At 39.4% G+C, this 24,015-nt stretch overlaps 1 protein-coding gene across 1 annotated transcript in view; it reads right to left on the reverse strand.

The window, feature by feature from the left end:
- Positions 1–24,015, reverse strand: part of NAPB (NSF attachment protein beta) — a 665,740-nt gene that overhangs the window by 55,742 nt on the left and 585,983 nt on the right. The window contains exon 9 of the mRNA XM_044056384.1: positions 17,974–18,042. Coding sequence (XP_043912319.1) covers positions 17,974–18,042 — 69 coding nt within the window. The remainder of the gene's footprint in view (positions 1–17,973; positions 18,043–24,015) is intronic.

Below are 24,015 nucleotides of genomic sequence, written 5' to 3' on the forward strand. Positions count from 1 at the left end.
AGAATATCCTTGGTTGGCACCCCACTGAGAAAGGCTGCTGATGTAGCTGTAGCCCTGGTGGAGTGGGACCTAATGTTAGCAGATACCGGTTTGATGCATGTAGCAGAAACGTATGCAATGTCCTATCCATTTTGAAATGGTCTGTTTTGAGATCGCTTTTCCTTGTGATCCTGCAGCATAGGCTACAAAGAGCTGGTCAGATTTTCTGAAAGCCTTAGTTTTATCCAAGTAGTAACGTAATTGCCTGTGAATGTCCAAAGAGTGCAGGAGTCTTTCTCCTTTGTTCTGGGGATTTGGGAAAAAGGTGAGCAAATGAATGGTTTGGTTTAGGGCCACACTGGATACCACCTTTGGCATAAAGGAAGGGTTAGTTCGTAGAGAGACTCTGTCTTGATGAAAAATGAGGAAAGGCTCCACTGCCATTAGTGCCTGTAGCTCTGAGACTCTTCTAACTGAAGTTATTGCTAGTAGCAGGGCAGTTTTCCATGAAAGAAATTTTAAATCAGCTGAAAAAGCTGGTTCAAAGGGCAGTGTAAGCTTTTCCAGAACAAAGTTGAGATCCCAAGTAGGTGTTGGTGCTCTCCTGGGTGGTCTTATGTTCTTAGCCCCTCTGAGGTACTGTCTTAGGAGTGGATGTGAAAATAAAGGAGGATCCGTGTTGTAATGAGCTGAAATTGCTGTGGCGTAGATCTTAATAGATGAAAAGGAAAGTCCTTTGTGCAACATCTCTGTTAAATATTGTAGAATCTGAGGAATGTTTGGATCAAGGGGATTTTGGCCTTTAGCCTGGTTCCAGGCGCAAAATCTTTTCCATTTGTCTGAATAGTTTTCCTGGTGCTGGGCCTCCTGGCCTCCAGAATGACATCCATAACAGCTTTGGATAGAGGTGTTGGCCGGTTGTTTAGGTAATTTGCCATGCAGCCAGGTTTAAAGTCTTGAGCTGGCTGTGTAGAATCTGATTGTCTCGCTGGGTGAGCAGGTGAGGAATTTGTGGTAAAATCCATGGTGGGCCATGGGCCATGTTCCTTAGAATTGGATACCAGTGCTGGCGTGGCCAGTCTGGTGAAATGAGTATCATTTGTGGCCTCTCTAATCTGACTTTCAAAAGTACCTTTACTAGAAGAGGCAGTGGAGGAAAGGCATACACTGTTAATGTTTTCCAACTGAATGAGAGGGCGTCCACTTTCCAAGCTTGTGGGTGGAATGTCCTTGTGCAAAATTTTTTAAGTTGGTAGTTTTGGGGGTTGGCAAACAGATCTATGTCTGGGAGTCCCCATTTTTGAGTTATCATTGCAAATACTTGTGGATCTAGTTTCCACTCGTGGGGATCCATGATGTTTCTGCTTAGGTCGTCTGCCAATGTGTTTTTCTTTCCTGGCAGGAATTGTGCTTGTAGTTGAACTTGGTAAGACAGTGCTGCGTTCCACAAGGTCATTGCTTGCCTGCATAGACGATAGGAATGTGTGCCCCCTTGCTTGTTTATGTACCACATTACTGTGGTATTGTCCGTCTTTATTATTAGTTGTCCTGGATGTAAGTGGTCCTTGAAAACTGTTAGGGCATTCTGTACTGCTAGCATTTCTTTTTGATTGATATGCAGATGCCTTTGATCTGTAGTCCATTTGCCCTGAATGCACTGTCCTGCCATGTGTGCTCCCCAGACATAGTCTGATGCATCTGTTGTCAGTTTGCCTGGCTGTGGGTAAGGTGAAAGGCTGACCCTTGTTGAGATGACATGCCTGTGCCCACCACAGAAACTCCTGTTGAAGGCAGGGAATTAGTGGTATCATTGTTTCCAAGCTGTGGCTGTGCTGAATCCGTACGCTTTTCAGGTACCATTGTAATTTCCTTATATGCAGTTTTGCAAATGGTATTAGTAGTATGCAAGATGCCATGAATCCCAAGGCCTGCAGAATTTTTCTTGCAGGGAGTTGGGTCTTTGTTGCCATTATTTTGAAGTATTGAGTCAACTGTTGTTGCTGGTCTGTCATGAGATAAGCCATCTGGACCGTTGTATTCAAGCTGGCACCCAGGAATATTATGTTTTGTGAGGGCACTAGTTTTGATTTCTTTTCGTTTACTGTGTACCCTAGGCAACTTAGAAGGTGTTTGACAAATGCCAGATGCTTTAAAAGAATGTCCTTGCTTTCTGCTTGAATAAGGCAGTCATCCAGGTATGCGTATATTTGAATTCCTCTTTGTCTGCAGTATGCAATTACTGGTGCCAGGCATTTTGTGAAGACCCTGGGCGCAGTAGATAAGCCAAAGGGCAGTGCAGAGAATTGATAATGGGTTGAACCTGCAATGAAGCGGAGGTATCTTCTGCAATTTTGTCTGATAGGGACATGCAGGTATGCCTCCTTGAGGTCCAACGTTACTAGCCAAGCATTCTTGCCCAGCATGGGAAGAAGCTGCTGTAGTGTTAGCATCTTGAATTTTGGTACTTGCAGATAGGTGTTCAGAATTGAAAGATCCAGAATGGGTCTCCATGCTTTGTCCTTTCTTGGGACTAGAAAGAGTCTTGAGTAAAATCCTTGTCCTTGCTCCTGTGTAGGTACCTGTTGAATGTCTCTCATGTCCATGAGAGCTGTAATTTGTTTTTGTGCCTCTGCCCATTGATTTGGTGGCAGGTTTGGCATGCCTTTTATCCTTGGCAAGGTATGAAAGTGGAATCTGTATCCTTGTGAGACAATGTTTAGGACCCATTTGTCTTTTGTGATAATGTGCCAGTTGTCTGCAAAAAGTGCTAATTTTCCTCCCAAGGGAGCTGCCAAGAGAGATTTGCTTGGTAGTTTGAGGGGTGAGTCATTGTGTTTGTCTTCTGCTAGCTTGGGGTCTGTCTTCTCCTCCTTTCTGGGTAGCAGCACCCCATTGGCGAGGTTTGTAAGGGCCTTGTGACTGACCTCTGCCCCTTGGGCGTTTGTATTTGCCCCTCTTCGATTTGTCAGAAGTTGGAAAGGACCAGTTTTCTGTTGGCCAATTTCTGCTGAAACGAGGGGGTTGTACCTGTAAAAAATCCTTGACCGTCTGCATAGACTTTGCCTTATCCTCCATTTTCTTTAAAACCTCTTCTGCTTTGACACCAAATAATACATCCTGCTGTAAAGGTGCATCCAATAATTTTGCTTTAACATGATCAGGTAGGGTTTGTTCTTTTAACCAAGCATGTCTACGTATGACAGACCCAGTAACAGCTGCTCTACAGGAAGCTTCTAATGAATCAAATCCACATTGTAAAGTATGTTTGCCCACCTGTTCAGCTCCATGCAACAGATCCTACATTTCCTTGAATTCAGACTGTTCAGAATGAGTGCTCATTTTTGTTTTAATTGAGACATTAGGAAATTGCTGATATTTCAGCATGTGAAACTGACAATTTAATGCTCTCATAGCCAGAGTAGCTGAGGTGTATATCTTCTTTCCCCATCTATCTAGGGCTCTGGAATCCCTTTCAGAGGACACAGGATTTTTAGCCATAGAAGCTTTAGCCCCTTTGGGACCATGGGAAATTGTTTCTGGGTCAGCCACAGGGCTTTTATAAAGGAATTTGCATGAGTTAGGTACTCTGTAGTATCTGTCTGGTTTGGCTGAAGCAGGAGGTAGAGAGTCTGGATTTAGACTAGACTCCAAGTAAACATCATCCACAATGTCTAAAACTGGAGGGATAGCAAGTGGTCTGTGCTGGGGTAGTAAAAGGAAATCTTGGAGCCTTTTCTTAGAATCAGAGTAGTCCTGGCCTCCCAGTGGAAATGTCCTCCCTCATGGTATGTAAAGTTTCCCCAAAGGAGTAGTCTTCAGGGGGTGATGCTGAGGGAATAGAGTCTTCAGCATCAGAATCTTCATAAGGGGGAAAAGCGTAATCCTGTTCCTCAGAAGAATTTGAGGAAATTGAAACCTGGTCAGAGGAAGCATAATCCTCCTCTTGTCTTGGTCTTTCATATGGAGAGGAATGGGAACCCCTGATTAGAGTAATCAAATCTTCAGCCATCTTAAGCATCTGTTTCTTAGGCATGGGTCCTTGAACTGGAGACTGATGTACAGTCTTTTTTGGTTTTAATGGAGTTTTAAGATTAGCATAAGATTTAATGGTGAGTGTAGTCGGTCTGAAGACACCTTCTGCAACCGCAGGTGTTTCTACTGCACCGGGATCTCCTTCTGCTCCGGTGTCGGAAGGGCCTAATGAAGATGGCTGCAACGGCCTAGTACACTCCGCTTGAGAATCCGAAGCTGTCTGGGGTTCCAATTCTGCGGTCGTCAGGGGCTGCGTAGGCACCTCACTGAAAACTGGAGAACCGGCGACAGGCCCAGCAGAGGCCTCGGAGTCTGGCTTGTTCCTAGGCTGCCTGTCCTTATCCTTGCGTTTTTTATGCATGCCGGTCGTCGGCTGCTCCGACAGCATGATATAATTAAATTTCCTACCAAAGTAATGTCATGCGAAGTCAAAACGGCATTTGATAGTTTGTTTATTAAACCTAGCAGAAAACCGACAACCTGGGACATCGTGGTCTGGGCCTAGGCAAGGAATACAATAAGAATGGAAGTCCTTATGAGGTATTTGCTTCCCACAAGAAATGCAATTGTTAACTTTTTCTGACATCGGACTGAGGCAAGAAAAGGTTCCCCAACGGGGTACTTAGCTTTATTGAAGACTTCGGACTGAAATTCGAATCGAAAATCTCAGGTGTCGGCCAACCGGCACTTGCGAACTGCTTCTGCTTCAGGCGCCGCGCGGCAAGAAAGACTGAAGAAAATGGCGTTGAATGCCTCTTATATACCCCTGGCGCACTGACGCCAGGGAAAGAGACAGCAACCGACACCGGACCAAGACTTTGGAACTCAGGCCGACTGCGGGACCGCCTGACGGCAGGATAACCCAAGTGTGATGACTGCAGCAGGGTAACATGATGAATATCAGGACATTTACACCAGGCCTGGCACCCATATCCCTTATGGACAGAGGTAGCTTATAAAGGCCTGACCCTCTGTCTATTTGGATACAGGACATTATTATTCTTTCAGGAAAACTTGGCTAGGCTTAGTAAGCCCCCCCGGGTCATTAGCTTAGTAACAGTCTGAGTCTATGAAAATGAAAAGGGAAAGTGCAAGTACAACAGTTATCACCACAGTGATTTTCCACAGCATTAAAACTTGTACTCTGCACAAGACAGGAGACCATTTTCCTGTACCTGTTGGACTATCAGTGGTATTAGCACATGCACACTTTTATGGTCTCCATCTCAGGAAAAGCATGCTCCTTCTCGAGTGCAGCATTCTTATGAACATTCAAATATTAGTTAGTGCACCTAAACAAGTAATGTTTCAAAGGAAGGTCAAAGTACTGCCCAATTAGGACAAACCACATTAATTAATTAATTTTAATTATTAACACTGTGTTGATTGGGTTATTCTCAATAGGACAACTGCTTCTCTTCAGGGGAGACACAAGGTGGTATTCTTACTGACTAGGGGGAATTTGGCCAGGGCATGGGGGAACCTCCCCTACTCTTTTTTCGATAAGCTTTGGGATCTTTTACAACCCCCCCCCCCCAAAAAAAAATTGTTGTTCTTCTTTAATGCTTCATCCAGGACTGTAAATAAACCTTCATTGCTGTTCAGAATCAAACCCTGTGTTTCTTGTTTGGGAGATAAACACCTTAACCATTATGCCAACCCAAATTAGTTTACTACTTTTTTTTTTTTTTTTTTTTACTTTTAAATGTTAATACTATTGTATCTGAATCCCTTGTATACCGAACATTTTCAGTCCCATGTTTGCGCACTTCTTAACTATTACTCTTCACAACTAAGGTACATGTACCAGAGAGGTTTCATTATCAAACAGAGTATTCTCAGAAAGAGATAAGTGGCTATTTTAACTAGGGGAGTTTCATTTAGAGGAGTATCATCTGATGTATCTACTTAGTTCACACACTGAAGATAATAGTACAGATATTTTTAGAAATGTCTGTTTATATTGCTTGGGCCAGGTTCACTAATCACTCTTCTTTTCTCTCTAAGTTAGGTGTTTGCTCTTGGTTTCACTTTTTAGACAACCGTTGTTTTTGCTTGCTATGGTCTTGAATTTTATTAACTTCTTTTATGTTCGTTCTTTTCTGTTTTATTTTTATTTTCTGGGAGACTTGTTCTTACATTACATGATTTACTATAGGCTTTGGTGCTTATAAAACAGAGCCCCCCTGTGTGATACAAATACTATGGCTGTACATAAGACTTCACCATTCCTGCAAGAACAATTAATACTTTCCTTGTTTTTCATCCTCAAGAATACATACTAATGCTGCTAGCTTAAGACAGTCCAAACACTGATTAATAAGAGTTCAAATTATTTTATGTACACCCTAAGAGAAGTTTATTCATTTAAAAATGTATATTTTAACCCATAAGTCTGCCCTGTCTCATACGTAAAGCCATGGAAAGATTTATAGAACTAATCAATCAGGGCACAAGAGACCTCCAAACACTAGACCTGCCTCAGTTTGGACTTGTCAAGGGCAAGTCATGTTTCCGCAACCTGACAGACTCTTCTGAAAAGGTCACCAAAGCAATGGGTGAAGGCAAACAGTACACACTTTATACCTCAATCTGGTGTGAAAGCATCTGACAAAATTCCCCACTCAGGCATAGTAAAAAAGCTAAATAAACTGGGAATAAACCTCTATGTCACCTGCTAGATTGCCAAATAACTCACAGACAGGACGCAGGAAATCAAAATTGGGGATGTTACCTCCACAGAGAGACCATTCATCAATGGAGTCTCCAGCGTACTGTGCTGGGACCTCTGATGTTTGGTATCTACTTTTCTGACGTAACAGCCAATACTGAAGGGCTCTGGGTTACTAACCTTGCAGATGACTACAAGCTAGGAGCAGTCACTGAATCTCCAAATGACTTGGCCATCCTGCAGGAAGGTTTGTCGTAAATAAATGATTATTGTATCCTTTGGGAAGTTATCTACCTCAGGGAACTACAGCACTGACAATATTCCTATAAGAGTTGACACAGTTGTTTGTGATATGGAACTTATGTGGACAGTGACCTAGCTTTTAACTAACATGTGTCTGTTGTAATAAAGTCCTTCTATAATGCACAGCTTATAAACAAATGTGACTGTGCCTAGAGCTAGGGTGTCACTGTCCCCTTTATACTCAATGATTGGCCTTGGAAGGGCTGAGTAATGTCCCCTTTGGCATGCATCAGTCCAGACACATGCAACAACTGGAACACCCATAGAGATACCTAACCAAAAGGATACAAGGCCTAAATGACATGCCCTACATGGACTTACTCAAAGCCCTGTCACTATATTTAGTATCCTACAGACTGCTAAGAGGTGACCTGTGTCTGGCATACTTCCCACCCATTACTGATGGATTTACTGTATAGATATATATAAATATATATATATATATATATATATATATATATATATATATATATGCAAATCATATGGAATCAGAAATACTCAGTCTAGGGATCTAAACCTCTTCTGCATCATCAACAGAATGGTTTGGAGGGACAGTTATATTTCAGACAAGATACTGCTGCTCTGGAACAAACTCCCCATCCACATAAAACAATGTTTTTCCCTGTCCATATTCAAAGGCAACTTGGATCTATGGACAGGAAACAGAAAATGTATCCCAGGACTGCCCCCTGTACTACTAATGGACACAGGCAGAACCTAAATGCTTTATCCCATGCACAGATCCCCCTCAATTTATATATAGAATGATCCCAGTTAATCTCACTGGGGTAATATTGAATTAATCAACCATGGGATGGGCATGGTCAGTTTCTAATGGGACTGGTTAATTCAAATATGAAAAGGGAAATTAGCTAAACTTAACATGACACACAAGGGCAGCTAGCTTAATATTTACCTATGAACCTAAATCTTCTAACTGATATGCGCCAAGCAAATCCACAATATTTAACTTACACACATATTCAAAGACAGCTAATACTGTTTCTAGCCTGGTGCTTGTATTAACTGAGAAACTGAGTACCTAGTCTTATAAATATGATAAAGAACTACAAATTAATAGCAAATACAGAAGAAATGAATTTTCAAATATAAACTTTTTTATTAAGACATCAAATTAGACTAGGTAAATAATAGAACTTCAGGAAAACACTTTTTGCAATATTTCAGTCCCGGCAAATTAACAATAATATGCTTTATGGCTGATTTAAGTGATGAACTACTGCAATCAGAGAGCTAGTTGTCTCAAACAACCAAACTTCTAAATGTAAACACATTAGATTATCAAACTATCTATACTTTTTCTTTTGGCTTTTCCCAGTTAGGGGCTGCCACAGTGCATCACCTATTCACTCATGATTGGCAGTAGAGTTTTACGGTGTCGAGTTGCCAGCCAGGTGCCCAACCTTCCCCAGAAGGCACACACATGCACGTACTCGCACCTAGGGCCAATTTAGAGTGCCCAATCAAACTATCTATACCAAGTCTGCTTAATAGCTCAAGAAATAATATACACAACAGTTTAATGCTTATGATTACAAGACTGACTTGAATGCTGTCAAATTTCTAAATGCAACTGTTGTGAGAGTAACAAACAGGTTAAAAATGGATTTCAGTGGATTTATTCTGAAAATGTAAAATAAATATTCTGCATTTCAGTGTGTAGACTGCACTTATGTTGAACTCTTGGCAAAAACATATAGCTTGGCATTCACTTTTATTATGAATTAAAAGTAAAATGTTTTATCTCTTATAAACTGTGCAGCTTGTGAAATGCATTATCTATAAGCAGGACGAGATGAACTCTTGTATGCAACTGTGTCTCGTCAATATGATACGCAAGATAGGCCAAGGATGAAAGGAGTTATTCTTCAGGAACAAAATGTTTAAGATATGGAAAAACTGTCAGCAGACTAGCTTGAGAGGAAAGACATATTATTCTGGCAAATTTCCAAAACTGCTAATGCAGGCAAAAAAGACACTATAAAGATTGGGACTTTTTCTTTTGTATCAGAGACTTTGATTTTCCTGTCTTTACAGATCTGATGCTATAAGCTGAAGTACGTCTTTATTATTTGTGTACATCTTTCACTATCAAACTAGATGTCTCCTTTGTATGTAGAGTAAATGTTGTAACAGCAGAACTGATCTCAGAGTCTTCACTGAGTAAAGGTACAGAATAGTGTAGTACAACTTTAAATTTTACAGTGGCGAGACCAGACCAGTCGAAACAACCAGGGAGGTGACCTAAAGAGGTGTCTCTCACAGCGTGAGATTCCTGCACAGACTTTTTTTTTTTTTGGAGTCTACTCTTCTTTCCTAAAACTTTGTTCATTGACTGGAGGACAAACACTGCAGCGCTGTACAGGGCAGTATGGTAATTCTTCTTCAGACAGTTGAGGAGATACAGAGAGCAGGTCATACTGTCGGACTTCACCACCAGCATCTAGTGAAAGTCAGCAAAAAATCCTCCCACAACTGATCTTCGTGTCAAGACTGGCCACTTTGTCCTGAATATTTGCGGTAAATATTTTCTTCTGTTTTTCTATTAACAATGAATGGAATTCATGAAAATGCCAAGAAGTGCACCAAATCTTCTACTGCTGATGTATCTGAATCATATGTAAATGTGTGGAATTATTTACAGGCATGGTATGATCAGCATATTAGCACTTGTAAGTCTTTGTTAGGGAAAACAGACAACCCTGGATTATGCAAATGGATTGCAACTTTTGATTGGTATGTTTGTAAGGCAAAGGTCTCTCAAAATATGTCTACACAAAATACTCAGAAATGTGCCATCTGTAATGCTTTAAATGTTGCTTTTTGCACGTCTTTGTCATAAACGTATTGCACAAAACCTAGAACACAACCAGGATAAAGTAATGCTTGAAGCACAGACAATGGTTCCTGTTTCTACATATCCTGTTGCAAAAGATTTATTAGAGGGTGATGTGGAAGTCACAGTTTGCACTTTACAGTCCGATTTGCAAGAGTTTAAAAACTGGATTGCTAAAGTTAGAAACCAGCAAGATCTTGACCTCGTGGGTCACTTTCTGATCTACTGTGATAAATGGAATGCATCTGGTAAGATGCATACTGATTCTGCTGAATGTACAAAGGAATTTTCTCAGTTTTTGAAAGTCTTGCAGACTGAAGTTAAGACCTTTACACAAACAGTTCTTGAAAAAGGCAGTAAAGCTATTGGAAAGATAACAAGAATTAATGAATAAAATTGTCCATTTGCAAGAAACACATGACAAGCAAATGGCTGACACACAGCATGACATAACTGTTGCAAGGGAGAAGACTAACACATTATGAGCTCAATTAGGGAGACAGAAATCTGAGGCTGCTAGAGCAGCAGATTTAGCTAATCAAGATCTTTTAAAATTACAAGCCTTGTTAGAAAAATCTCAGTCTAAAGCACTAAAAACTGCTATTACTAGTCCTGCCATAGCCTCAGCTGTTTTTTCTGCTGAAGTTTATCATCAGTCTAGGATATTAGAAACTCTCCCTAAGTGGGATGCACAGGGGTGTATTTTTAATAACATGATTACATTTGAAGCTTGGGTTCTTAAAACTGTAGGCACTGTATGCAATGATACACTTGAGTGTTGCTTCTGGAATTTTATTCCTCAGCGTTTTATGGTTTATGACGGCCATGGTGGTGCAGCGTTAGCGTTGTCGCCTCACAGCAAGAGGCTCTCTGGTTCGATATTTGGCTGGAGTTGTCTTCTGTGCGGAGTCTGCATGTCCTCCCTGTGGTCACGTGGGTTTCCTCTGGGTGCTCAGGTTTCCTCTCAAATCCCCAAAGACATGCTGCAAGTGGACTGGACACGCTAAAATTGGCCCTAGGCGTGAGTGCCTTCTGTGGAAGGTTGGGCGCTGGGCTGGCAACTCGACACCGCAGAAGCTCCACTGCCAATCATGAGCGGACAAGGTGATCCACTGTGGCGACTCGGATAAAGCCGAGAGAGTGTTGCATGGTATATATACAGCAAAAGTGGCATAAAACCACTGCACATTACAAAACAGATAAAAACAGAAACAAGGTTCATAGCGAACTGACAAAAAGATTTAATAAATTTCTAAGACACAGTCAGAGTGAGTTCAAAAAGTTCAGGCAACATATGCAAACACTTTTTCAGAAGTGCTTAAGACCTTTAAAGTCAGCAAAACAGAATACTGGCAAATATAATCTGGTTAGTAAAGAGTTAAAGCAACAGCAGTTAAATACGCTGATAAATAATTTACAATGTATACCTTTCAAAAATGGTAAGGGTACACAGCACAAAGTTTCATTCAGTTAAAGCAAGGCACTTAAATAGTAATTTTAAAACCATTTCAAATAACAAAATGGTTCTAGGGTATTCAAATCAAATGAGATTAAACACAGTAAAGACATGAAATCACAAGACCGACATGCATGTATTTTCTTTTCACCTAAAGTGCAGCAAAAGGCACACAAAAGCAAATGTAAATCATGTAAATATATTTGTTTTAAGCATGTGTAAGTTAAGTCAATATCTCTTTTGTTTCTTACAATATTTTATAATTGTATAATAGCATAAAAATAGCAAAGACTCCAGCAAAAACAGCATTCAAAAGCAATATTATGCACAGTTAAGCAAGTTAATGTTTACTACAACTGCATTCTAGTATCAAGTTGCAAGTATATTAACGAATGACTGAAGGTACGAGTAAGTGTTAAGAGAGTTATGGGTTAAGCGTCTGGAATGCGCAGAAAGACAAAAAAGTATGTGAGCTCAAATCTTTCTAGACTGAAATGGGTAGTTACAAGGAATGTTGCATAAAATAAAATGTTACTAGTACTGAAATTTATAAGGTCAAGGAAACAAGACTGGTTGCCATGCGAAATGGCTTATGTTTTTCTAAAACATTATTGTTAAGTATTCACGTACAGCATCAAGCAAAAAAAAAAGTCTGCAAGTAAATATTACATGGGCTATGGTATGCAGTTAAAATAAATTATGCAAGTCCCTTTACAAAAAGGGAGGGTACAAATAGCTAGTAGTAACAGTAAACATCTTTTTAAAATTGGTAAAAGCAATTCCTATTACAACTTTGACAGTATAGGCAACAGCAAAAGCTTTATAAAAATATTTTCTGCTTTTGTAAATGGCCAAAAAATAATTGTCAAAAAGCAAATGTGTAAGACCAAAGTGTCACAGTCTAGGTAACAGCAAAAGGGCAAGCATGCATTCAATTCTCATAGCATAAAACAAATAAACAATACTGCAATAAAATAATGTATACTACAGGGGAAAGGGTATGCTTTCAATTTTACACTAACTGTGTCTAAAACAAAAAAAAACAGCATATAGCTAAAGTGATACAGGTCCTTCAAACACTGCAGGAGGCAGAGTTTAAGGTTAAAAGTGAAAAGGTACAATTCATGTCATCTGAAATAAAATTTCAAGGTACTAATTTACATCCCTCTGGGCGTACTCCCTGTTCAGAGAAAGTGCAGGAAATTTTGCAAATGGATAAACTGGTTACCATTCTGGATTTGCACAAATTTCTAGGTATTATGAATTATAATCGAGAATTCATTGAGGATTATGCCAGTATGGCAGTTCTGTATGACATGCTTTCTAGCTAAAAATAATTATCCTTTCTGGAGTGGGGACCAAAGGAAAATACAGTTTTTGTGATTTAAAGGCAGCATAAGCCAAGACTACAGAACTAGTAGCTCCATGTTTAACATGTCTCTGTGTTACAGGCAGCAGCTGGACCCAACACACTCTTGGTTGTGCTTCTACAGGAGTGGCCTCAGGGCTCTGATGCTAGAATGGAAAATACTTTACACCCCATTACATTCTTCAGTTAAAAAATGACATATGTTGAGAGGGGATATCACCCGTGCATTCAGCAACTTTTGGCCATTTATTGGCGTTGTAAATGAATACCTAACAGCTTTTTCCAAAGACATTATAGTACAGACACCATACTATGCCATACAGGCTTTGGTAAATGAAACTCATTTAAATAAACTGTTTGAAGACGTCAGTCAAGCAGTGTTTGCAAAATGGCTGGCATTATTTAGTGTCAAGCAAGTTACAATAAAGGCAGGAAATAAGTATTACTTATCTAACCATGAAATATGAAGAAAAGTTTTTCAGACAGTGCATACATAGTTAATTCTCTGTGGCTGCATATGTCTACGTGGACAAGGAGAGGGTTTGTTGATAATATGGGCAAACCACTCAAGCATGCTTCTGTGTTACAGACTATTTGAAATTTGGTTCACAGTCAGTCCCTTGTGGGTTGCTACAGTATCTTAAAGGTAAAAGCTCATCAGAAAGCTACAAATTAAATTTTTCAGTTAAATAACTAGGCTGATCAAATGACAAAAAAGGCAGCAAAGGAAGGAATGCAGTTGTATCCTACAGAACACCTTTCTAGTGTACCAAATAAAACCACTGCAGTACATGCCATACAGACATTTTCAGTTCAAATTTGCAGCATGATTTGCTGCAGATGCAAACTAACTTTGGACTGCAGGAAGAATTAGAAAAATGTACTCTTGTAACGTTCAGGGCAATATTATGCAAAATGTTTTGAAGACGGTTCTAGCCTTCATTATATACAGTACCAACAGGCACGACAGTTAGTGAAATTTAATCATTGGGTATTGGGACATTTGGGTACACAAAAGTTATGGCCCATTGTAAAGAACAAGTACTGGCATCCACAGTTAAAGAAAATCTGTGATTTAGTGCATGCTGAATGCCTAGTATGTTTGCAGGTTAATGCTCAATTGAAAAAAACACAGTTACTAAGGGTAACTCCAGTGGACGGACCTTGGTATGCCATTCAAATTGACTTTGCAGGTCCACTACTCCCAGTTAAAGGTGGGTACAGGTATCTTCTAGTGGTAGTTAATGTTTTTTTTCAAAATGGGTAAAAGCAATTCCTACCAAAACAATGATGGCTAAGGCTACAGCAGAAGCCTTATGAAAAAAACAGTTTTGTCACTGGGGATGGCCACGAGTTATCAAATCAATAACTGGCAAAATTTGTCAGTAAAGTGATGAAAGCTTTGTGTGATTTGCTTGGTATCCAGCAATGATTTCATGTTCCTTACCATCTTCAGTCCAATGAGATTGTTAATTGGGTAAAACATTTGCCTGAAATCTTGCTGGGTGTCAAAGCAACTCCACACAGTAAAACAAAAATGTCACCTTTTGACAGCTAGTCTTTACTTATTTAAAAAAAATGTGGTAAATCATACCATACAGAAAATTAGTATTCCTCCTAACACAAAAGTGCAAATACATTTTACTACTGGAGTTTCTGTAATATGTAGTAATACCACAGTCATTACAGGCAGCATACATTGGGCATATGTTCTGTCAATATTAATAGGTAAACCTACCTCTGTTCATACAGACCATTTGGTTAGAATCCCTTCTACCTGTAAAAAAGTAGGTAGACGGTATCAAAAAGCTGTGGTACATTTTAACATCACATTCCCAGATACAGGCAGGTACCGATATAAAAGGGCATGGTATGATACTTTGCTGGGAGGTTTGGGTACCAAAATGAAAGCTCTTAATGCAACTGATATTGAAATTCTAACATAGTTTAAAAGTAGTGGGGGAAGATATCTCTCAGACTATGCATTTACAAGCATCTTGGAATCCAGAGATATGGAAAACACGTTTGCACAATATAAATTATCAGCAGCAATTTTTAGACAATTATGATGCTATGCAGCTGCATCAGTTGAAATTTGATGGTAATATGACAATTTTTGTAAATTGGACAAAGTGCACTATGCAATCTTTGTATGTGGAAATTCAAAAAAATAATGTACAAACTGAACTGATGTTACAAAATAAAAATGTTTGGCGACAATTGTTTAACAAATGGATACCTGATACAGATTGGATTAAGCTATTTACTGAAGTAACATTGTACTCCACAGTACTGTATAGGGCAATTCTCACATTGTAATGTTACTGATACCACTGTTGTGTCAATTTACGGTACTACCTATGATGTTTCTCGTACCAGAAGGGTATGAGTACTGGCTGCCACAATTTGAAGATAATCATACAGATATGAGGGGAAAAATACATAAAATTGAGTTGAAACAAAAACTGATGGCAGCCACGAATCACCAAACTTGTATGAACACTCAAAAAAGTGAAATCAAAGTGTGCAAAAACACAACTTTATTTAGCGCTTTCGTCAGAATATAACAAAGACTTCTGAAGAAGTCTTTGTTATAGTCTGACGAAAGCGCTAAATAAAGTTGTGTTTTTGCACACTTTGATTTCACTTTTTTGAGTGCTCATAGCAAGTTTGGTGATTCGTGGCTGCCATCAGTTTTTGTATCAAGTCTTCGTTTGGGTTACATAAAATTGAGTATTATACACAGACTCAAAATTGATTAATTTGTGGACAGCATTCGCCTGTCTATGAACCATGCTTATTGCAGCATTCTGTTAATTTATGCAAATGGACCATTATGCCTTCTTCTTTTCAGGTGTTTATAGAAGGGGCTCCTCAGCATATTTGTCTGGTTACAAATCAAGATGTAGGTCATAATATAAAATTACCTTTTGTAGGATGTTTATCACATTGATTTCCTTAAATGGAATAATCAGAGCTAAGTGTTTACTGAAACCATAGAAGTAAATACTTCCAAAAATTAGAATTATGACTTAATACAGCTTTCCAATATATCTGTATCTTTGAATAATTTAAAAAACAAACAATGAACAATACTAAGATTCTCAGATAGTATTTGGGAAAAAGAAATAAAAGTATTCTGTATTATGAAGCATTAAGCATCATTGCAAAAGATAAATTAGTTTGACTGAAAAGACCAAAAAAGACAGTGCTCACAATTGGTGGGATATCTCTACTGGTTGATCAAAAATCAGGAAAAAAACTGTTAAATTGGTTAATACATCCTGTATTAGTAGTGTTAGGCATTATAGTAATATTAATTATCTGGAATTGCTATCTAAGTTGCCATTTGCGAAAAACGTATAGAATCCAACAAATCGTGATGGTTAATGGAGATAAATTGGAAAAGGTTTCAATGTATACAACTGAAGTCTAAAACTGACATTCATTTTCCGCTTTTTAATTAAAGAGGGAATTGTGAGAGTAACAAACAGGTTAAAAATGGATTTCAGTGGATTTATTCTGAAAATGTAAAATATTCTGCATTTCAGTGTGTAGAGTGCACTTAGTTTGAACTCTTGGCAAAAACATACAGCTTGGCATTCATTGTTATTAGGAATCAGAAGTAAAATGTTTCGTCTCTTATAAACTGTGCAGCTTGTGAAATTTATTATCTACAAGCAGGACAAGACTAACTCTTTTATGCAACTGTGTCTCATCAATATAATATGCAAGATAGGCCAAGAACGAAAGGAGTTATTCTTCAGGAATAAAATGTTTAAGCTATGGAAAACAAACTATCAACAGACCAGCTTGAAAGGAAAGTCATATTATGCTGGCAAATTTCTAAAACTGCTAATGCAGGCAAAAAAGACACTATAAAAATGGGAATTTTTCTTTTGTATCAGAGAGTTTGATTTTCCCATCCTTACAGATCTGGTGCTGTAAGCTGAAGTACGGCTTTGTTATTTGTGTACATCTTTCATTGTTAAACTAGATGTCTAATTCGTATGCAGAGTAAATGTAACAGCAGAACTGATCTTCGTGTCTTCATTGAGTAAAGGTAGACTACCTGAATAGTGTAGTACAACTTTAAATTTTACAACTGTAATCATTAGGCTCCCTGTAATTACAGTGCATCAAATCACTGGATAAATTATTTGGTTGTTGACAGATTTACAACTTCATCAAACTCTGTTATCTTATCATATTGATGTCTTATATGCTCTCTCTCTGACCTCTCAGTTATTACTGAAATATAAACTTAGTAAAATGAGCTTGCATGAGTTTACATTTCCTCAATAGCCAACAGCCAAGTAGAAAAAGAAAGAAACTTAATATGTACTTTACAAACTACCTGCTATTGCAATCACTTTACAATTACTGCAGTGTAAGCAATGTAAAAGCTTGCATATAATTTACAGTCCCCTATAACCAACTAGCAAATAAACAAAAGGAAGTAAAGTTTCTACATACTTTACAGACTGCCTACTAGCAATCTCAGTTTACTAAAAATGTAATATTAAAATAAATTTTACATGCATTTTCCCATCCACCAATAATCAATGGTCAGGTTAGCACAAGTAAGCTTTGTAAGTTTTACAAACAATTAGCACAATTATTTAACCCACTGCACAATTATCTATTCTAGTAAGACTGTCTGCACCTTAAATTAGGAAGATGAAATATAATATGTAATGGACCAACTACAATCCTCAATACTAAATTGAAATTAATGGGAGAAAAACACTATAGATACCGATCTACCAGTCTCTGTATACATCAGTTCTTCTCACATCTGCACATGAAGGATAGAACACAACAGCCTGAGCAGCTGAATCTGACTGGCCATTACAGCTGTTGGTTACTGAGAAACACTACCCCACCAAGAAACAGGTTAATAGATGCCCCCTTCATCTTAAAAAATATAAAGGAGAGCACCCGATTAAAACTGGGACCTTGCTGCCTCTGGATTTTGAAAAGGAAGGGTAAGCAAAAACAAAATAAAAATACACTTCCATATTCCTTCAACACTATTTTTCAGCCAAAATGGTAAATATTCGAAAGGTCACTGCAAGGAAAGATTTTCCCTTACTCCTGAGGTGCATTTACCCTGGAGTTAGTTATACGAACAGCAACAATGCAGAAGTACAGCCATCTGCATTTGAAATGTCAGGATAAAAAAAGTCTAGAAAACAAGAATATGTCCATGCTGCCTGCATTCTAAAGAAATAATTAATAACAGTACAATGAGCAGCGATGTAAAACAGTTTCCAACAGACTCAACATATGAAATAAACATATACCTTTAAAAGTTTACATTCCCTTGAATCTGAGAAGGCGGGGAACATTTCTTCATATTTTTCAACTGCAAGCTAAAAAGAAAAGAATGACATTAAAACTTGCTTCTTAAATACTACTGGTTATATAAGAAATGTAGTCTCTTATCTGTCCAGAGAAAGAAAAAGCATATGGTCTGGCTCCTTACTCCCTTTAAGAATCATCCCAACTTCTTTCCTTTCTTTTTAAAAGGTTGAATGGTATCTAAAATTAGCTTCAAACAATTACACCCTTACTTTAAGTATGCTTAGGTACTGGGTCCAAAACCCTGAAGAAATTCAGCAAACCTATCTAATTCTAGTGAGGAACAAGAAAATGCAGGCTGTTAGTTTAATAACATCATCATCAGCTTATTCAAAAGACAGAAATAAATGCCAGGTAACAAATATCTATTACAAAAGTGATTCAGCAATATGCTTAGAGGAACTGCAGTATTCTTACTGCAGGTGAGGCTTTTAGAATGATTCAGAAAAAGGCTAATTATTACTTAAGTGGAAATTCACAGCCCAGTTTTGCTGCTATTTAAAAAAAAAAAAAAAAAGACCTGCTCACAAAACAGACAGAACCCATGGTGAAGGACGGAATTCCAAAGGTGTGGCTAGAAGTGTCTCAAGGAAACCAGATGAGTGCAGAGTGTACACCCACCTCAGACAGTGCAACAGTGCACATGCCCTTCTCGTGTCAATATGGGGAAAACAAGCAAGTCATATTAAAGGACCAACTACAATGCTTAAATCTTTTATATATATATATACCATAAAATGGTGGAAATTAGTATGCGGGACAGTGGGGAAAGAAAGATCAGGTATCAGAGGAATATACCCAAGTGAAACAGGAAAGTTAAGAATGGGAATAGGCAGGAGGAAGGAAGTGTGTGTGTGTGTGTGTGTGTGTGTGTGTGTGTGTGTGTGTGTGTGTGTGTGTGTGTGTGTCAGTGAGTGAGTGAGTCAGTGAGTGTGTGAGTGAGTGAGTGTGAGTGAGTGAGTGTATGACTGAGTGTGTGAGTATGTGACTGAGTGAGTGAGTGGGTCAGTGGGTGGGTGAGTGAGTGAGACAGGTTGGTCATTTTTTTAAAGACGGGAAGATGGGGAAGGATGCAAGGGAAGGTAAAGGTTTGATAAGAAGATAAAGATCACAACCAGGGCACGTGCACAAACAAAAAATGAGACAAACTGACTAAGGAGGTGTTGACAGACTTGGGGGTAGGGGTAGCAGAATTAGAGAAGAACACTGGTGATGTGGATGACTGGATAACAAACAAGGGATAGCAGTGACACACTAGAAAAGGGTTAGGGTTGTATTGTAGTAGAGAAGGTCATATCCACCCTAACCCCCCAGTCCTGGTGTTAGGGTGAGTATGACATTCTGTGTTGCACTACCTGTGACACCCAGAGGAAGTCAGACAAAACCATGACCACCTTTCACACTGGGCCCCACCTAAGGTGGTGAAATCAAAGATAGGCAATGTGTCTGCCAGCTACAAGAAGACCTTTTCTAGGCAGCTGATCTAGGATTTCAACCTCTGGTCGATCAGCTCCTCCCAGCATCTGTACCAACTCACTGCATGTCGCGTACTGTTCACCTCCAGAAGTGCTACTGGAACGAACAATTGTGCTACCATCCAGTGAGGCACCAACAGAGGTGGCAGGATGGCTTCCTGGCTGCTCCTGATGTACCCAGTGTGGAGGCAGGATGTGATCCAGGTGTACTACACACGGGGGATAGGTGGGCCTGTGTATATGTGGGGAGCCGAAGACTGGAGCTGCACCTTTGGCACGGCCATGGCAGCTACTGTACAAAATGCAAGCATAAATGAAATGAATAAAACAACAAAGATAAATAATTACAAAAAAGGACAGCAAAAAAGAGATGGAGGAGAAGAGAAAAAAACAGATATCAGAGATGCATACAATATGTGTAATTCATGAAATCAAACAGCTACATAAAACAAACACTAAATCTATATATTGGTCTGGTGCCAGTAGTACGTATGTATACTACAAAACTGGCCCGATGCTATGATGAGCTGTCAGAAGAGCTGTGATTGAAGCAGCATTCCATGCTGTGATGTACATCTTGGCTTGAGTAATTCTGTGCCTATAAATCCCAAGGTTAACAGGGTGATGCTGTGTACCTCTGCCATAGTATAGTTATTCCCAGTACGATGTTGTAAACTTAGCATGTACAACAATAATACTGCAAAGTGCACACATACTACTGATCTGCAGAATTCTATACAACGTATCCGTAACACCAGAAAATGTTTAGTACATGTACCCTGCATATCTTTAGATAAGCAACATTACCTGTACTACTGTGCAGACATATAGCAGACACATCTTAGAAACTCAATGCATTTAGAAATATGGAATAAAAAGAAAGAATATACACCCCTTTTGTGCAGAAAGCTTTGTAATTCTCCTGCGATACAGAAGGCTGTTCTTCAAAGTAGCCTCCTGTACTAGAAGACAAAAAGATCATTTAATTATATGCTTACAATACTCACATTTATCAATATGAAAAACAGTGACTGTGAAGCCATGGCAAACAATACTTGCAATACATCTTGAGTGCCCTCTTGCTCTCACTTCTTCTTCTTCTTCTCACTGTTTAAAAAGGCCAGGAAGATGCCTCCTGGTGTCTCTGTAGTAATGCCTGGACTGTTCACCAGTACACTAGTGGCATGAGTCATCACCATGGCAATACAGTGCTAGGCACCTTGTTTATTTTGAGGACCCTCATAACAGTTCCCAGTCAAACACTTCCAGTAGCCCTATGCTGCACTTCTGAGAAGCCTTGCCAATTCAGTACCTGTAGAAGCCATAGCCATTAACCAGGTCACATTCCAGAGAACTATGGCAAACCTCATTCTCACTTACATTTTTGGAACATGCCATCTACCATACATCATTTTGTTAGCGTAACCTATTACAGTGTACATAGCACACCCAATTGTTGGTATGGCAGGGTAGTGATATGGTGCGAATACTAGCATGGGACATGTGTACTCTGAGTGCATACCCCAAGTATAACATTTCTGCTCCTCAGCATTGCTTTGGGATAAAAAAAACAAAATACTTTTCTTGACATCCCCCAAGGGTCACTGACCCACCCACACATGCTCAGTATTTCACAGGTGCTCATGCAAGTGGACTATATTGAGCTTCTTAGCAGGACTTGGCTCAAAGGAGTGAAGTGAAAACAGACAGTCACACACATTTATTAACTGGTGCCTTATAGTACAGCTGCCATGCCAGGCGTTTCATATTCATAAGACATAAACCTCAACAACTATCAGGAGTCTCACTGTGTTGTGGAATATTACAGGCAGGCAACCCTTTGGCTTTGTTCAAATGCAAGTAGAAAGTTACTAGAAGACTACTCTTGTTTATAAGGTAAAAGTGCACCTCAAAACCTGTTTATTATCCACAGCCTTCCACGCAGCCATCCAATGTGGAGAGGAGTAACATATGATATGGATTTTTATGAAGGTGGGATGCTGGTGCACAGTACTGGCCATTGCTCAAGTTCATACAGCATTCCTTCAACTAGGCAAAGTCTGCATAGTGCCTCTGATCCTAAAGGGGAAGGAAGATTCTGTGGATAGGTGGGGCACTGCCTCTGACCCTCAAAGGAAAGGGAGCACCTGTGGACAGGTGCATGCTGCTTTGACCCTCAAAGGAATGGCGGCACCTGTGGACAGGTGCATGCTGCCTTGACCCTCAAAGGAATGGTGACACCTGTGGTCAGGGGGGTGCTGCCTCTGATCCTCAAAAAAAATGGAGCTCCTGTGGACAGGGGTATTTGGCCTCTGACCCTCAAAGGAAAGGGAGCTCATGTGGATGAGGGGGTGTTGCCTCTGACCCTCAAAGGAAAGGGAGCTCCTGTGGACAGGGGTGTGCACAGTCTATATATACACACACACACACACACACACACACACACACACACACACACACACACACACACACACACACACACACACACACACACACACACACATTCTGTGGCTTGCACTGGTCTGGAACATTTTCTGACATTGTTTCTCAGCAAACACACAACTGGTGCGGTATAGCTGAAGAGGATGCCACACATACACCCAATGTGTACCCCTTTGTTCACTAAATGGTACCTGTAAGCTAGCATTCATAAAACCACACATACCCTGGTATCCGTAGGGATAGGTATGCCATGCACCCCATGGAACTGCAGATTAGGGTGATGCATCTTGACCAGCTCTTGCATGACGACTCTGCCCACATTGCAGCGGTCCACAATGTCAACGTTGTGGATGGCAGGAAATGCTAGACATGGACAAATGATACAGCTCTGCGAAAAGTGATGATGAGCAACATAATGATTACAAGTGGTGAGTACAACCTGTTGCATACACAGGTTTGTAAATATTGCAGTTCTCTTTGCATCATTCCACAATTCACCTCCTGCAACTCCACGATTTTAATGTGGTCATTAACTCTGGAGCCTGTTTCTATAGACACTGTACATATGTCTCTAAATTACACTGCCATATTGTTTACTATCATTTGCATTCAGGTAGACACTCATTTTAACAAATAATTTTAATAATAATGCTACTTATTACTATCTGATTATCCTACCATTAGCACACCATATGGGTTGGTGGGATTTCTCAGCCTTTCCCTCTCACTCTGTCTCCCTGAATCACCCAAACCCTGCATATGTTAAAAAAAAAAAAAAAAAAAATAGTTTCTGAATCCCATGGTGTTTTTAAGTGACAAATGTACAGCAGTTCATGCACTTGTATGGTATGTAATATTTACAGGTTCACAGGTGTGTACTAGGCTAATGACCCAAGAGCCTATATAAGCCTACCCCAAGAAGATTCCCTAGCATTGTGCCGCCCAAAATTAGTTCCCCGTGCCCCTGTCAAGCAAGGCCACTGAAGTGATCCCCGGGGTGAACTTCCTACAGCCCATCCACTCATCAAGATTTTGAGGGCCAGTGAAGTGCTCCGCTTGATGTGAATGGGAAGTTTGTTCCAGAGTATGGGAAGTCTCTGGGTTAGGAACCTGTCCCTCCAGCATGTTCTGTTTATTGTGGTAAAATGAGGTTTTGGTACCTTTGAAGTCAGGTAATCGACTGGTCTAGAACTCAGAATTCCTGTATTAATGCATCATTACTACTGGGAAGAGAAGCACCTTTACCCTTTCTATGATTATTACACTGCAATATGTTATTTTTTCACATCTAATCCAGCACCTTTCCCATTGTAGGGATACTGCACTGCAGAGCACTACAATGATGCAACCAATATGCTGCAATAGTTTTATACATTGCAAAGATGGTAATAGCTGTAAATGAAACCAACATATGCAGTTATACAGCTGGTTCTGTGCAGCACAGGTATGAACCTGAAGTGGAATGAACAGGCTGGCCAGGGAACAGAAAGGCTGATGATCTGCAGTCACTGGGAGAAAAAAAAAGGACAAGAAAAGAGTGTACACAAAAAATGTTAACACTAAAACTTAGAAACTATTGCTCAGTGGAGTTTTCCCCTCTGGCTTTTACAAAAATAAAAAAAGATTATGACTAGCAAGAATTCCCTGGCCATCAATCAATATTATATAATGTGTGTATGTGTGTGGCTCCAAAGTATTACAAAACATTTTAAGAACAATAATTTTACGATCTTTAAAAAATTACACAAAAACTACAGTTTAAATAATTGTATCAAATTAGACATAACATGAAAACATTGGTTAAGAAGAGATACAAGTTTTACAACAATGATTTAATATTTTGAGAAATGTTAGACAGTTTAAAGAGAAATTACAGTTAAGTCAATATAACAGAAACAGGAATTGCAATATGAAGTGAGAGAAAAGCAGGCTTATATTTATAGAAAATGTGAGGTGAGAAAAACTGATAGAAGTAAGGAAGTGAGTGAAGGGAGACTAAAGAGGTGTATGGTATGAACAGGTATTTGTTCACATTTAGGGATACAGTTTATCCTGATGCTGAGCAAT

This window comes from Protopterus annectens, chromosome 1.part2 (genome assembly GCF_019279795.1).
Source record: "Protopterus annectens isolate FY-2018-M chromosome 1.part2, PAN1.0, whole genome shotgun sequence".
NCBI classification, from domain to species: domain Eukaryota; kingdom Metazoa; phylum Chordata; order Ceratodontiformes; family Protopteridae; genus Protopterus; species Protopterus annectens.